Raw genomic sequence first — 14,804 nt, 5'->3', positions numbered from 1 at the left:
TTGGCTGTGTGCTGCATATTCAAACAATTTGGAAGTGCCCGTTGGAGTCCCTGCTAATGGATGGGTTAGGCTGAGGAAGATGTAGTTGATATTGTTGTTTGCTGAAGAGACTTGATTTTGCGAGTTGTAGTAGAATAAGTGAAATTACCAATATTTCTTTGATTAAAAAAAGTAAGGAATATGCCTTAAATCAAAGTATTTGTTTTTCTTTTAGCAGTCTGATTAACTTTTAGCCTTTGGTGTTAATGTAATTACGGATCCTATGTTGTGTGCTTTGTTGTAACATGATGGGGCTTTTGGGGAGTTGTTGAAATTTTAAAGTTATTCTTTTCATCTCAAGTAATAAGTACAGACATCCTCTCATTCTCTTCCCCTCCCTCTCTCCCCCTTTCCCTCCTTCATCCTCTCCCTCTCTCCCTTTCCCCTGACACCACACCTGTGAGTGTGGGTACCTTGTAAAATAGGCTTCTGTTTGTTTCTCTTGGTATTTGGTAATCTTTTGTTTATGGAAGTACTTTTTCTTTGTTACTTGGTGACAGCCACGAGATGTGAAGGTATTCTAGAAATATGTGCATTTGTCATAAGAGATGCCTAAAGGGTGGATTTAATTATCTTAAGGGAGGCTTTACCCCACTGGGACTGAAGTGTGTTGCATTCTCTCTTGATTTGCAGGAACCTGCAAGCAGCTATTGGAGCCTACTATGATTTTGAGAGCCCAAACATCAACGTGCCCTCTATGTCCTTTGTTGAGGATGTTACCATAGGAGAAGGGGAATCGATACCTCCTGACACCCAGTTTACAAAAACGTGGCGGATACAAAACTCCGGTAAATGTGTGGCCAGGGAGCTTCCCTCGCCCACAACTTTTGGTTTCTCCTTAAACTAAAATTTAATAAAAGTAAGAGGTAAATGTTTTAACTTGAGCTATATGATTGTGTAACTTTGTTTTTCTTCTTAAACGTGGTGCAGCATTTTCTTGTATTGCCAGGATGAACAAAGATAAGTACCATAGAGTATCAGTGTCCCTGACTAGGAAAAGAAATTGAGGTCTTTTCTTCTGCTCTCTTTCACCCAACCACTTGTGACTTGGCAGCATATAAACATGTTTGAACTTTCACGCAGGAAATGGAAAAGAAAGAGAAGCCTTGTATGTGCTAGTGACTTCACCTGCTCCTGCTTCCCATTTTAGTTCTGCTCTAATTAGTCTTCACCTTCAGGGTATTACCAGTGTGTGGTAGAAGAGATATTTTTTTGAGCAAAACTGGGTGTTGGGAGTGTCAGTTAACAGCTGTTCCTTTAAAAGTTCTTGTCATTTGGGACCACAAGAGTAATTCTTTAAACTGTTCACTGGGGCCTGAGTACTTGTCTGTGATATTAATGCAAGGGGCAGTCTTACCACCATAGAAGAGGCAGGGTAAAAATTCTAGGAGTTTGCTTATAACCAGTAAAGAAGGAAAGATCTGGTTAGAAAACAAAATTTCATTGTATTGAATGGGCTGCTATGTAGTAACATCCTAACATTAAGGAATTTTTCTTTTATTCCATTTGTTAACAGTGAATCCAAGTAAGCAGTACCATTTAACTATTAGACATCTCTCTTTGCTGATCTTTAAAAAAAAAAATTTGAATTGGGATTCTTCCATTCTAACAGAGCTAAAGAAGGTACTTTGAATGAGTGAAGTCCTAGTAAGTGACCGCTAAGTAAGTAGTCTGTTAATAAGGACTCTCTGACACTGACTAAGGTGAAGCTCCTTAACAGGGCAAGATTTAATTGGAATCTGTGGAAAAGACAATAATGCAGTCCTTGGAAGATGATCTGATGTGAGATGAAACAAAACTCTGAACTCTTAGAACAAACCCCAAAAGATTAATGTAAATGCGACTTCCTTTAGTTTTTGCTTATATTTTCCATTAAGGAAAATGGTAAGAAGATTAGTAGAGTGAACTCACCCATCTTAATCATCATGTATAGTATTTCTCACATATTTTAGCAAATAGTCACACTTGAATTGAAGGATCAGCATAGCTGATCAATAAGAAACTTGAATGAACTCTGCTTTATAAGTGGTACTTCCTTTTTAGAATGATATATCAGTTATAATGCTTGTAGGGGGAGGGGAAAGTCATATTTCTGTAATTTTCTTGAGATTCTTGTCCAATGCCAGCTTTTTTTTCCCCTTTACACATTAAAATCTCTTTGTCAGCTTCCACCAACCCCCGCCCCCCAAACTCCCATCCCCATCCCCTGCCTTTTTTTTTTTTTTTTTGCAAAAATTGGGGGGTGGGAAAGGTGGAAGATACAATTTTCCTTTGAGGAAACTGCTTCTACCAGTGCTGACCTGTAACTGTTTTACAACAAGTTGGGAGTTCCCTGGGGATGTAGGAGGTTGCCCAGGGCCACACGGTCAAAAGGTATCAAATGAAAGCCTTGAACCTAGATGTTGGTTACTCAGAGACCAGCCCTCTACCCACTAAATATGCTACCTTTCTAATTTCTTTTGTGTTTGTTCTGATTTCCATACTTGTTTTGGATCTAGTAATATCAGAGAGGCACTGGATAGAGAGCTAGTCTTCAAATCAGGATGAGTTGGGTTCAAGCTCTGCCTTTGACATGTACTTACTATGACCCCTTTGTTTTTGGTGGGGCAATGAGGGTTAAGTGACTTGCCCAGGGTCACACAACCAGTAAGTGTCAAGTGTCCAGATTTGAACTCACGTCCTCCTGAATCCAGGGCCAGTGCTTTATTCACTCTGCCACCTAGCTGTCCCCATAACGTTCTTAAGATCAGGAGTTGCAGTGAAGACATTTGCTTACATTTATAGAGGACATTTCTTTATGGGGAGACACACTATGCTCATGAAACCACCAGTCTAGTCCCTGCCTCTGATATCACAGTGGTTCTACAATTTGGACCCTTCTCATCATTTCTCCTTTGTAACCTTATAGCACTGATGATTTACTATGTTAACTAATCAAAAACTAGTTCAGTTGTCTTTGATGCTGGTTTGATTGCTATTTACTTTTCCCCAAAATTAGACTTCATTTTTTAAAAATAAAATTTAAAATTATTTATTTTAACCAGTGGTTTTATGCTTAAAATCTTGGAGCTCCTATTAGTTACTTGTAGTTTTAGCACCTAGGACAGTGCCTGACACATAATAGGTACTTTATACATTTTTGTTGATTTTTTTTATTACCGTGAGCTTTTGGGAGTTCATTTTAAGAATATTTAATACTGTGTTGCAGGAAAATGACTAAGTTTATAAAAATCCAGGTAAAGTCACAGTTAGTTGTTAGATTAATTGAGAGAGTAGTGTCAGCAGTGGCTAAAATTTCAAATTGTCAACTGGACAAAAGTGGATGAGGGATCTGAACTCTTGGGTTTTGGCCTGACTTTCAGAAGTTGTTATAGGTGTACCAGATTTTTTAATAAGCATTAAGAATTGGATTTCCTGTATTTGAAGGTTTTTTTCCCCTAAGTGAAGGTTACTTGTGACTAAAATTTTTTTTGGCAGTTGGACAAAAAATTATTTTAAAAGTTTTTTTATCTCTTCAGTTAATTAGTTCAAATGTGATTTTATTTTTCTAGAAATTTGTCCATTTGTAAACTAGCTTTGAGTAACCCAGATTGCTCCTGTTGTGGAAAAACTGACTTAAAAGTAATATACACAGTTTGAAAGGGCTGTGATTTCACATTGAATTTTAAATTGCAACACATTGGGGCCCTTTCTTATGTTATTTGAATATTTTGAGTTGGGGTAATAATGTACCACTTTGGATAGTTGAGCCCTTCTGCTTTTTTGTCATACTTAAAATATTAATAATGTCTTTTATTCCATTTTTAGCACCCAAATTGTCATAAGTCACATGGTATAGCCTGCTTGCATTTTCTTATGTCTTTCAATATTGTTTGGATTATTTCTAATTTTAATTCTTAGGAGATGTTGTTGGTCATTGATTTATAGGCATAGCGTCCCTGAAAGAAGGGCTTTTGCAACCAAGAACAGTTTGGTGATTCTTGAAAATACTGTGTGTTGTCTTGAATTCATTGTAGCCCAGTTTCTTCCTCTATTCAGTTCTGAGCCTAGCTTGTTACTCATTTGCAATACTGTTCAAAGATATACATATTGATGCATTCATTCAGCAGGTACTCCATAATCTGGGCATAATGTCTTTGATATGTTTTGTTTTTACTCCTAGTATTTGAAGGTGTACCAAATTCATAGAGACAACTAGATGGCACAGTGGAGAGAGTATTGAGCCTGGAGTCAGGAAGACCTGATTTTAAATCTGGCCTCAGACAATTTATTAGCTGCATGATCCTGGGCAAATCACTTCACCACTATTTATTTTAGCTTCTTCAGCTGAAAAATGAGGATGATGGTCTTGAAGGGTTGTTGTGAGAATCAAATGTGATAATATTTTTGAAAGCACTTGTGGTTGCCCCATAATGGTGCCATATAAATACTTGCTCCCTTTCCTTTCCCTTCCACTCCCAGTATATGACTGCAGATTTCACTAAGAGCCTTATGGTGTTTGGGGGAATCAGTGCAGCTTGTACTTTGTCATCTACAAAAAGAAGATTTGGAGACTTCCTATCAATAGGAAATTTCACTTTTGTTGTTAATTATGGCTCATTTAGCTAGCTCCTTTGTTTAGACTTTATTATACAGCAGATCTTCCATGACATGGGTGAATACCTGTAGCAAACATATATCTTCCTCTCTTCCTGTTTTTAACATGTCATTTTGATGTTAGTACTCAGCAGATGGTTTGACAAAATAATCTCTAGAGTTGTATCTTTCGTGGAATTTTATATAATGTTCTTGTATGTCTGAGATGTCTAAGAAAAGCTTTCAAAATTGTGTTTTATTCTACCAAGTCAAATGTTTTTTTTTTTTAATCAGTGGGATATTTTATATTCTGCACATTTTTCAGTCATGAATATAAATATGTAGTCTGTAGTGAAAAATCATATATGCAAAAGCCTGACTCCTTCTCTTGGTTTTGTGAAGCTTGCATTCAGTGTACACAGGCCCTTTTCATAAAATTATTATATTGCTAAGAAAGAAATATATAATGCTAAGAAAGCAAGTATGTCAGTTACCCTGACACAGATCTAGTCCCAGGAAGGCCTCACCAGAGAAGCAGACCCCCAGAGCCTCTGAATCAGCGGAAGCACCAGTGTTGTCTGGAACTAAGCTCACAGTCTGGTGAGTGGGCTGAGCCCTGGGCAAGGGGGAGACTACAGGGGTCTATGCTGGTGCTGAGGCAGAACTTGGATTTTACACCCCTGCTGAGAACCAGGAGGTAGGCTTGAGTAGCAGTGGCTCAGGTGGGAGAAGGGCACAGGCTCATCGGAGCTGACAACCACAACACACAAAGTTGGTTGATTAGCAAGTTGGTCTGGGGTCATCTAAGGACCAGGAAACAGGGCAGGCGAGGGAAGAACCTATTTCTCCTTAAATCATACCACCTGGGACTTCTTAAGCTTGGGATACTGCAGCCTGGAAACAGTGCCCCACTTTAAGGAGCTAAAAGTCAAGTAAAAGAAAGGCAAGATGAGCAGACAGAGAAAGGTGAGGACCATAGAAGGTTTCTTCAGTAACAAGGAAGACCAAGGGGCACCCTCAGAGGAAGATGTCAACCTCAGGGCCCCTATATCTAAAGCTCCCAAGAAAAATATGAATTGGTCTCAGGCCATAGAGATGCTCAAAGAGGACTAAAGATAAAGTTAGAGAGGTAGAGGAAAAACTGGGAAGAGAAATGAGGGAGATGCAGGAAAGACATGAGAAAAAAGTCAACAGCTTGAAAAGTCAAATTGGCCAAATGGAAAAGGAGGTACAAAAGCTCTCTGATGAAAATAATTGCCTAAGAATGAGGATTGAACAAATGGAAGCTAGTGACTTTATGAGAAACCAAGACACAATAAAGCAAATCCAAATGAATAAAAAAATAGAGGGCAATGTGAAATATCTTCTGGGAAAAACTGCCGACCTGGACAATAGGTCCAGGAGAGATAATTTGAAAATTATTGGTCTACCTGAAAACCATGATCAAGGAAAGAGCTTAGACACCATCTTCCAAGATATTCTCAGGGAAAATTGCCCTGAAATTCTAGAAGAAGAAGCTAAAATAGAAATTGCAAGAATCCACCAATCACCTCCAGAAAGAGATTCCAAAAGGAAAGCTCCTAAGAATATTATAGCCAAATTCCAGAGCTCTCAGGTCAAGGAGAAAATATTGCAAGCTGCCAAAAAGAAGGAATTCAAGTACTGTGGAGCCCCAGTCAGGATAGCACAAGATCTAGCAGCTTCTCCATTAAAGGACCGGAGGGCATGGAATATGATATTCCAAAGGGCAAAGGAAATGAGATTACAACCAAGAATCACCTACCCAGCAAAACTCAGCATTATCTTTCAGTGGAAAAAATGGGACTTTAATGAAAAAGAAGACTTTCAGATATTTGTGATGAAAAGACCTGAACTGAATGACAAATTTGACTTTCAAATACAAGGCCCTAGAGAACCATAAAAAAATTGGAGCTGGGGGCAGCTAGATGGCACAGTGGATAGAGCACCAGCCCTGGATTCAGGAGTACCTGAGTCCGCCTCAGACACTTAGCATTTACTAGCTGTGTGGCCTTGGGCAAGTCACTTAACCCCAGTTGATTGCCTCACCAAAAAAAAAAAAATTGTAGCTGGGGGACATACCTGGGGTCATACAGGGGGCAACTGTCTTGTGTCTGAGGCTGGGTTTTGGCTGGAATCTCCCTGGGTCCAGGGGTGATGATTTGTCCACTGTGTCACTTAGCTAGGTGTTAACATCTTTAGGGTTAAATTGAGGGGTTGAAGGGAATTTACTGGGGGAGGGGGAAGGGCAGAAGTGAAATCCTACATGAAAGTAACAGGAAAAGGCTTATGGAGTTGGGGAAGAGATGGGAGAGGAGCAGAGTAGTAAATGAATTTTACACTCATCAGATTAGGCTCAAAGATCTTAAACTCATCAGAGCTGCCTCTAGGAAGGACTAATAGACACACCCAACTGGGTGGAGTAATCTATATAATCTGGGCAGTAAATGAGCCTAACACTCATCAAAATTGGCTCAAAGACCTCAATCTCATTAGAATTGGCTCAAGAAGGGAATAATGTACACACTCAATTGGGTGGAGTAATTTCTCTAACCCTGTGGGGAAAATAGGAGGGGAAAGGGATAAAGAGAAGGGCAGGGGCGGCTAGGTGGCACAGTGGATAGAGCACCGGCCCTGGATTCAGGAGTACCTGAGTTCAAATCCGGCCTCAGACACTTAACACTTACTAGCTGTGTGACCCTGGGCAAGTCACTTAACCCCAATTTCCTCACCAAAAAAAAAAAAAAAGAGAGAGAAGGGCAAGGGCAGCTAGGTGACGCAGTGGATAGAGCTCGGGCCTTGGAGTCAGGGAAACCTGGGTTCAAATCTGGTCTCAGACACTTAACACTTACTAGCTGTGTGACCCTGGGCAAGTCACTTAACCCCAATTTCCTCACCAAAAAAAAAAAGAAAGAGAGAAGGGCAAGGGCAGCTAGGTGGCGCAGTGGATAGAGCTCGGGCCTTGGAGTCAGGAAAACCTGGGTTCAAATCTGGCCTCAGACACTTAACACTTACTAGCTGTGTGACCCTGGGCAAGTCACTTAACCCCAATTTCCTCACCAAAAAATAAAAAAAGAGGGGCAAAAGAAGGAAGGGCAGAGTGGGGGAGGGGACAGACAAGCAAATCCCTTTTGAAGAGTGATAGGATGAAAGAAGATGGATAATAGAATAAATATCATGGGGAAGGGAATAGGGTGGAAGGGAAACAACAATAGTAATCATGAAAAAGAGAAAAGGGGGAAAAATTGTACAAAAAATATTTATAGCAACTCTTGGTGGAGGCTAAGAATTGAGAATCAAGGGAATGTCCATCAATTGAGGAATGATGGAAAAGGCTGTGCTATATGATTGTGGTGGAATGGACTTGTGCTACAGGAAATGACAAACAGGATGATCCCTGAAAAACCTTGAAAGACTAATGAACATTGATGTATAGTGAAGTGAGCAGAGCTGGGAGGACATTGTGTGTTGTTCAGTGAGCAATTGTGAATGACTTAACTACTCTCAGCAGTGCAATGATCCAAGACAATCCCAAGGAACTAATGAGGAAGCTTACTATGCACCCCTATAGAAAGAACTGATAAAAAGAACACTTGTGGATTGTACATATATAACCTGATTGCGATCTTGTGGAGTGGGGAGGAAAGGGAGGGAGGGAGAAAAATTTGGAACTCTAAATCTTATGAAAATGAATGTTGAAAACTACTCTTACATGTAAATGGAAAATAAAATAAATGTTTGTTGCTAATTTAAAAAAAAAAGCAAGTATGGGTCAATAATTGCTAATGTTTTCTTGGTTACTTAAATTTCAAAAAAAAGATACTTTTGGTTTTTTATATCATTCCCATTTGGCTATCTCTGTACTGGATCCATTGCAACCTTCCTTGTCATAAAGTAAAACAGTTAAAGAAAAACTCTGTGTGTGGGGGCGGTGGGGTGGGGGGAAGGTATAAAAGAATGAGATGTGATCTTTCCCATTCTTTTGGAATCTCTTTCATCTTTAATGATAATTGATTGAAGAACTTGGCTTCAAAAATTGTTGCCTCCAGCACAAGTTTTTTCCATAAGTATTTGTTAAAATCTAGCTGTTATCCTGTTTTATTTTACATTCTATTATTAATTCACATACATCAGATACTAAGATGGAACTATGCCTTATTTGAACTCTCCCACCATTGTTACCAATGAGAAGGCATCATTGTAAAAATTATAGCAGATTGGTTTAAATTTCCCATCTTCATATGTTATTGGGATACGCCAGCTTAACTGGATTTTATACCAAGATCTCTGTAGACTCAATTTTTTACCTTTGTTGCTTTTTATTATTTTTGAAGTGATACTGCACATAATCTTGTGTCATTTTCCTTGGTGTAATATCTTTTTTTTTTTTTTTCGTGAGGCAATTGGGGTTAAGCGACTTGCCCAGGGTCACACAGCTAGTAAGTGTCAAGTGTCTGGTGTCTGAGGTCTGATTTGAACTCAGGTCCTTCTGACTCCAGGGCCAGTGCTCTATTCACTGCACCACCTAGCTGCCCCCCTTGGTGTAATAGCTTACGAATAAACTCGTACCCTAAAACGGGTGTCACTCTAGTCTACAGAAATTGTTTCTAGCTAGGATAAGTTTATAGGTTCTTTAAGCTTTCTTGTGAACTGGGTGACTACTATTAAGGTTGAATTAAAAATTACGCTTCTTCATATTCTTATGCTTTCCAGTCGTGTGTTCAGGGTCTGACAAATTAATAGCTGCTTTTCCATAAAACTCTGTTACATTAACTATTTTTCTCCTCCTGAATATATACTTTCCAAGCCACAAATTTCCTGTATAATATAGTAGAAATAAAAATAGTACTTGTATGTATTCTTAGTGTGTTTGCTAGGGTTCTGCCACTGATTATTTTGCCTTTTGTTCAGCAGAACTAGCACCTTTTTTGCTTAAGGAGACAGGTCAAAATGCAAAAAAACATCTCTACAGGAGGTTATCTCTTTTAGTTACATCCTCTACTACCACTTATGGTTTGGGGCAGAAGAGGGAGGAACTCTACTTTGAGTTAATACTGTGGCACTTAATTATTTGTCCTCAACCTTTTTTTAGTACTAAGTACCTCAAACTAAGCCAGTCATTGGAAAAAAAAATCACTACAATTTGAGCAATTTCAGACTATAAAACATAGATAGCTGTGTAGATAGATAATTGTGTAAAGAATCATTATCTCCAGATTAGATACTTTGTAATTTCCTTGTTCTAGATTTCCTTTTACCGAGGCAGCTAGGTGGTGTGGTGGATGGAGCACTGGCCCTGGAGTCAGGAGGACCTGAGTTCAAATTCGGCCTCAGACACTTAACACTTACTAGCTGTGTGACCCTGGGCAAGTCACTTAACCCCAATTGCCTCAAAACCCCCCCCCCCCAATCATAGATTTCCCTTTACCCATCTGAATTTATCTATTTCCAGTATAGGTGTTTTAAGTTAATATTCTCATATCGGGTATATCTTGTTTTCTAAACCTTCTAAGCTAGAGCCCCCTTCTTCTAGGCTACTTTGATCACTGAATAAGAAAGTAGATCTGTCTCAGGCCCTCCAATTAAAAGTAGAATTATCTTAGTCTTAATTTTCCTTAGTCTTTCAGTTCCAGGATTTGATTATATATCATCAGCTCTCTGGAGGTTCCCCCAGCTTTCTAGCCTCTTTACTTCCAAATTATCTAGCCTTTGCTGGGTGTTATCATTATACCTTCTTTTCTCTTATAGCTCACTATTTTTTATTATATAGGATATCTAGGTCCAGAACTTTTCATCTGCCAGATCACTTCCAGATCATTTAATTGGAATTAATTGTAACATAAGCCTCATATTCAACATACATAAAATGGCTTCTACAGAAGAAAAAACAGTACTGCATATGAGAGGAATGAGAGGGCTATTGGTAGCAGGGAGGCTTCCTTTCAGTCACATTATGTCTATGAAGTTTTTACCAAATTGATGCTTTGTAAATAAGGTTCTTAAAACACTATTTTTGTGTCTTTAGAGGATCTTTGCCAAAACTTGTTGTTGTTGTTGTTGTTTGTACAACATCTTTGAGGGTTGTTGGCCAGAGCCCCCAGGGTCTCTTAGTGCAGCTTCGCTGTAGGAGCATTTACACTGGTTGTCAGAACACTATTGTTGGACTTTTTGTTGTTTTTTTTTTAATACACTAACGTGTCAACTCCAAGAGTGTTGAATTACCACTTGACTCTCCTGCCACATTTCTTCCTAGAATCTCTCTACTTAGAGGACATAGGAAAGAAATAAAAGCAATTCAAAAATTATTTAAATGGAAAGTATGTGCGTGACTCTGGTCATCTCAGTCCTCCACAAGTCAGAATGGTTAGTCAATTGAAGAATCAAAGGTGAGCAAATGACAGCTTCATTTTAGGTGCAGTTTAAAAAGTTGAAGACCAAATAGTAACTTTTGAATAGTAAGTGAAGTCGTCAAAGCTTTAACAGTGTGCTTGGCTGACATTTGCACCCTTTGTACCTGCAGTTTCTTCGTGTAGTTAATGATAATGATATATCCTGGGCTTGTTGGGCTGTTGATTTCTTTATTCTTGAGCATTCATTTTACTTCTCCTTGCGAGTCCTGTTGAGGATGTGAACTGAGGTAATTTGTCATGCTTTTTCTTTCTGGCTGGTTGTGGAAATGGCATAGGCTAAGGAAATACAATACTGGTGTATGTGAAGGAGACTCTAGAAAGTTTGCACATTTATTTCAGGTTGCAGACATGTTGCAAGCCAAACCAACCATGGCATCACTAATGTCTTAATATTCTTATTTTTGTTTTAACTCAGGAGCAGAGGCCTGGCCACCAGGGGTTTGTCTTAAGTATGTTGGGGGAGACCAATTTGGACATGTGAACATGGTGATGGTGAGATCGTTAGAACCCCAAGAGATTGCAGATGTCAGCGTCCAGATGTGCAGTCCCAGCATGGCAGGGATGTATCAAGGACAATGGCGTATGTGCACTGCCACAGGACTCTACTATGGAGGTGAGTCTGTCATCTTGTAACCCTAGATGAGGAGCACATGCATTGCTCACAGAACCTATTTGTGTAGCATCTCTTAAACAATCCCCAAATATAGAGTTCAAATAAGCTTAGAGTAGGATAAACTCAACCTGACTTTGTATGGGGTAAAGTTATTCCCTTTGACCATGATAATTTGATTTGAAATTAACTTAGTAAGCAAAAGAAGTGTGCTAATATGCTATGCTGTATATTGCTTATTATTAGTATTATGCTTATCATTCAATGTGTTAGGTGCTATACAGAATTCAAAAGTCATAGTCTTTGTCCTCAAGGAGGTTAATAGAGACCAGCCATACCAAACAGACTTATAAGATATGTGTACTTTTATGTAAACATCTACCAAGTGGCATTCATTTTTCTTTTTTCTTTTTTTTTTTTTAGTGAGGCAGTTGGGGTTAAGTGACTTGCCCAGGGTCACACAGCTATTAAGTGTTAAGTGTCTGAGGCTGGATTTGAACTCAGGTACTCCTGACTCCAGGGCCGGTGCTCTATCCACTGCGCCACCTAGCTGCCCCAGCATTCATTTTTCTTTACTTTTCTCTTGCTTTTTAGTGTTTTAGATGGGAGGAGGCTGGTGTATATTATTTATATTATTCTTTTATTTCAATGCTCATTCTTTATATTGTTTTCTCTAGTCTTTGAGAATTGTACTCTTCAGGACTTTGCTTGGGAATAATTATAATCGTTCTGTGTAATATTTGGGTAGGTTTTTATTTTATTTTATTTTTTGGGGGTGTGAGGCAATTGGGGTTAAGTGACTTGCACAGGGTCACACAGCTAGTAAGTGTTAAGTGTCTGAGGCCTGATTTGAACTCAGATACTCCTGAATTCAGGGCCGGTGCTCTATCCACTGCACCACCTAACTGCCCCTGGGTAGGTTTTTATTAAACTAATATTGAGGAGCAGCTAAGTGGCAACAGTTGATAGAGCAATAGCCCTGAAGTCAGGAGGATCTGAGTTCAAATCTGCCAAGTCACTTAGCCTGATTTCCTCAGAAAACACAACAAAAAAGCCTGATACTGGAGGCAGTCTAGACCTTCAATACATAGAGTGTAGGCATCATGGACTCTTGGGAGTGGAAAGAACCTTTGGAGCTCAGCCAACCCATCCTTTCCTCTAGGCCAGGCCCATTTTTCAAAGAGATGAAAATATATCTTGTTGCACCCAAATTGTTTTTTAATTAAATAGAACTGTCTTTTGGGGGGGGGTGTATGACTGTTTTAAATCTTCATAAGACCCCACTGTTTAGAAATTCTTAGAGATCCTTTAAGTTTTAACACCCTCATTTTACAGATGAGCAAATAGAGGCACGTGAAGTAAATAGTTTGCCTAGGATCTTAGAGGCCTGTATTTGATCCCAGGTTCTCTTATCTTTCCTTGAACCACGATGTTTTCTTGCACTTTTCCTTCGTTAAATATTATCTCATTTTTGTGATGGTAGCAATCAGTCATAAAGTAATTTATTTCTCAAATTTTGGACACTTATAGAAGGGTTTCTTAAAGTCTTTTTCACTTTATTTTGGTTGAGTTAGATGTCACATTTTAAAAATCCTTGGTGGTACTGTGGTGAGAGCCCTGTGCCTGGAGTCAGAAAGACCTTAATTCAGATTTAGCCTCAGGTACTTAGTAGTTGTGTTTCCTTAGGCAAGGCACCTGTTTGCCTCAGTTTCCTCAACTGTAAAATGGGATTAAAAACAGCACCTGTCTTGCACAGGGTGGTTATAAGTATCAAATGAGATAACCATTGTAAAGCGTTTAGCACAGTGCCTTGCACACAGTCAGCAATCTATAAATGTTAGCTGTTATTACAGTTGTCACTTAACATTCTTGGGCATTAGGGATGCAGGACCCCCATGAACGTGACAAACTTTGAATAACCTTAGGCCCCACCGAAAGTTTTTGTTTTTAATAATTCTGATCAGATTTATTCAACACACAAAATAAGTAAAATAACACCCTGCAGCCATAAAAAAGTCATGGTTTTCATGAGAGATTAGTATCTCACATACTATGCAGTGTCTTTACAGCTGCTGGTATAGCTGCACCAGCTGCTTCATGGATTTCCTTCTCCTTCACAAAGCACAAGATATACAAAGATCACTTCAGGAGAAAATCATGTTGACTGAGTCAGGATAGTAGAGAGACAAAGAGGAAGCATTCCTAAAGAGAGTGCTTAGCTCGTATTTGGTGCACTGAAACCGTTGACAAAATTTAATTGTTTATGAATATACACATATGGCAGTAAAAGAGAAAATAGATTAATAATATACAGTATTGATGCATTTATGACTTAGAAAATTTCTTTTAGTGTTCTTTAAATGTGTGTTTTGGGGGGCAGCTAGGTGGTGCAGTGGATAAAGCACCGGCCCTGGATTCAGGAGTACCTGAGTTCAAATCCGGCCTCAGACACATGACACTTACTAGCTGTGTGACCCTGGGCAAGTCACTTAACCCCCATTGACCCACCAAAAAAAAGAGTGTGTTTTTTCTGTGATTTCCCCCTCACCCTGTACATTGAAAATCTACAAAAATTCTAATTTTATTATCCATGGCTACCCAGCAAATAACCAAAACCACAAATCTGAAACCCACAAATGTCAGGGACAACTGTATTAGCTGTTAGCTCATCTCACTTGCCAGCTTGGAAATCACTTTATATTTTACTTTGTATATGAAGCAGTGTGGCACAGTGGAGAGGGAGCTCTTCTCAGAACCAGGAAGGCCTGGCCTCAGTTCCTGCTTTTGAAATCCACTAGCTCTGTTGCTCTGGACAAGTCACTTAACCTTGTCAGTGCTCCAGTCCAGCAGGGTCACCTCAAACAGAGACAGATCCCTGGAGGCCACACACTGACTTAGAAAGCCACAAATTAATATTCCCTATGGTTTACTATACTATATATACTTTTGTTGAACATTTCCCAATTACATATTGATCTGGCTCCTCCGTGAGCGCTTCAGGGCCCCAGGAAGCCTTGGCCCTTCTCTGGTCCTGTCTTCCATTGACAGAAGCAGCTCCTCACCAGGTTCTCCCTATGTTAATTAAATCAGAAGTCCAAGCCTTATTCCTGTATCTACTTTGCATATATTTTCCATCTATTCTTATCTGTACA

General features: G+C 39.2%; 1 protein-coding gene across 7 annotated transcripts in view; it reads left to right on the top strand.

Annotated features, from left to right (window-relative positions):
• ILRUN (inflammation and lipid regulator with UBA-like and NBR1-like domains) overlaps positions 1-14,804 on the top strand; it is a 111,915-nt gene that overhangs the window by 48,040 nt on the left and 49,071 nt on the right. For all 7 annotated transcript variants that reach the window (XR_006352739.1, XM_043962616.1, XM_043962613.1 and 4 more), the window contains exons 2-3: positions 673-827; positions 11,458-11,655. Coding sequence is in view for 6 of the 7 variants with exons in the window: in XM_043962616.1 (XP_043818551.1) it covers positions 673-827; positions 11,458-11,655 (353 nt within the window). In the remaining variant the exon portion in view is untranslated. The remainder of the gene's footprint in view (positions 1-672; positions 828-11,457; positions 11,656-14,804) is intronic.

Source organism: Dromiciops gliroides, chromosome 4 (assembly GCF_019393635.1).
Source record: "Dromiciops gliroides isolate mDroGli1 chromosome 4, mDroGli1.pri, whole genome shotgun sequence".
NCBI classification, from domain to species: domain Eukaryota; kingdom Metazoa; phylum Chordata; class Mammalia; order Microbiotheria; family Microbiotheriidae; genus Dromiciops; species Dromiciops gliroides.
The sequence above is the reverse complement of the archived record's forward strand: the minus strand, read 5'-3'. Positions and strand labels throughout refer to the sequence as shown.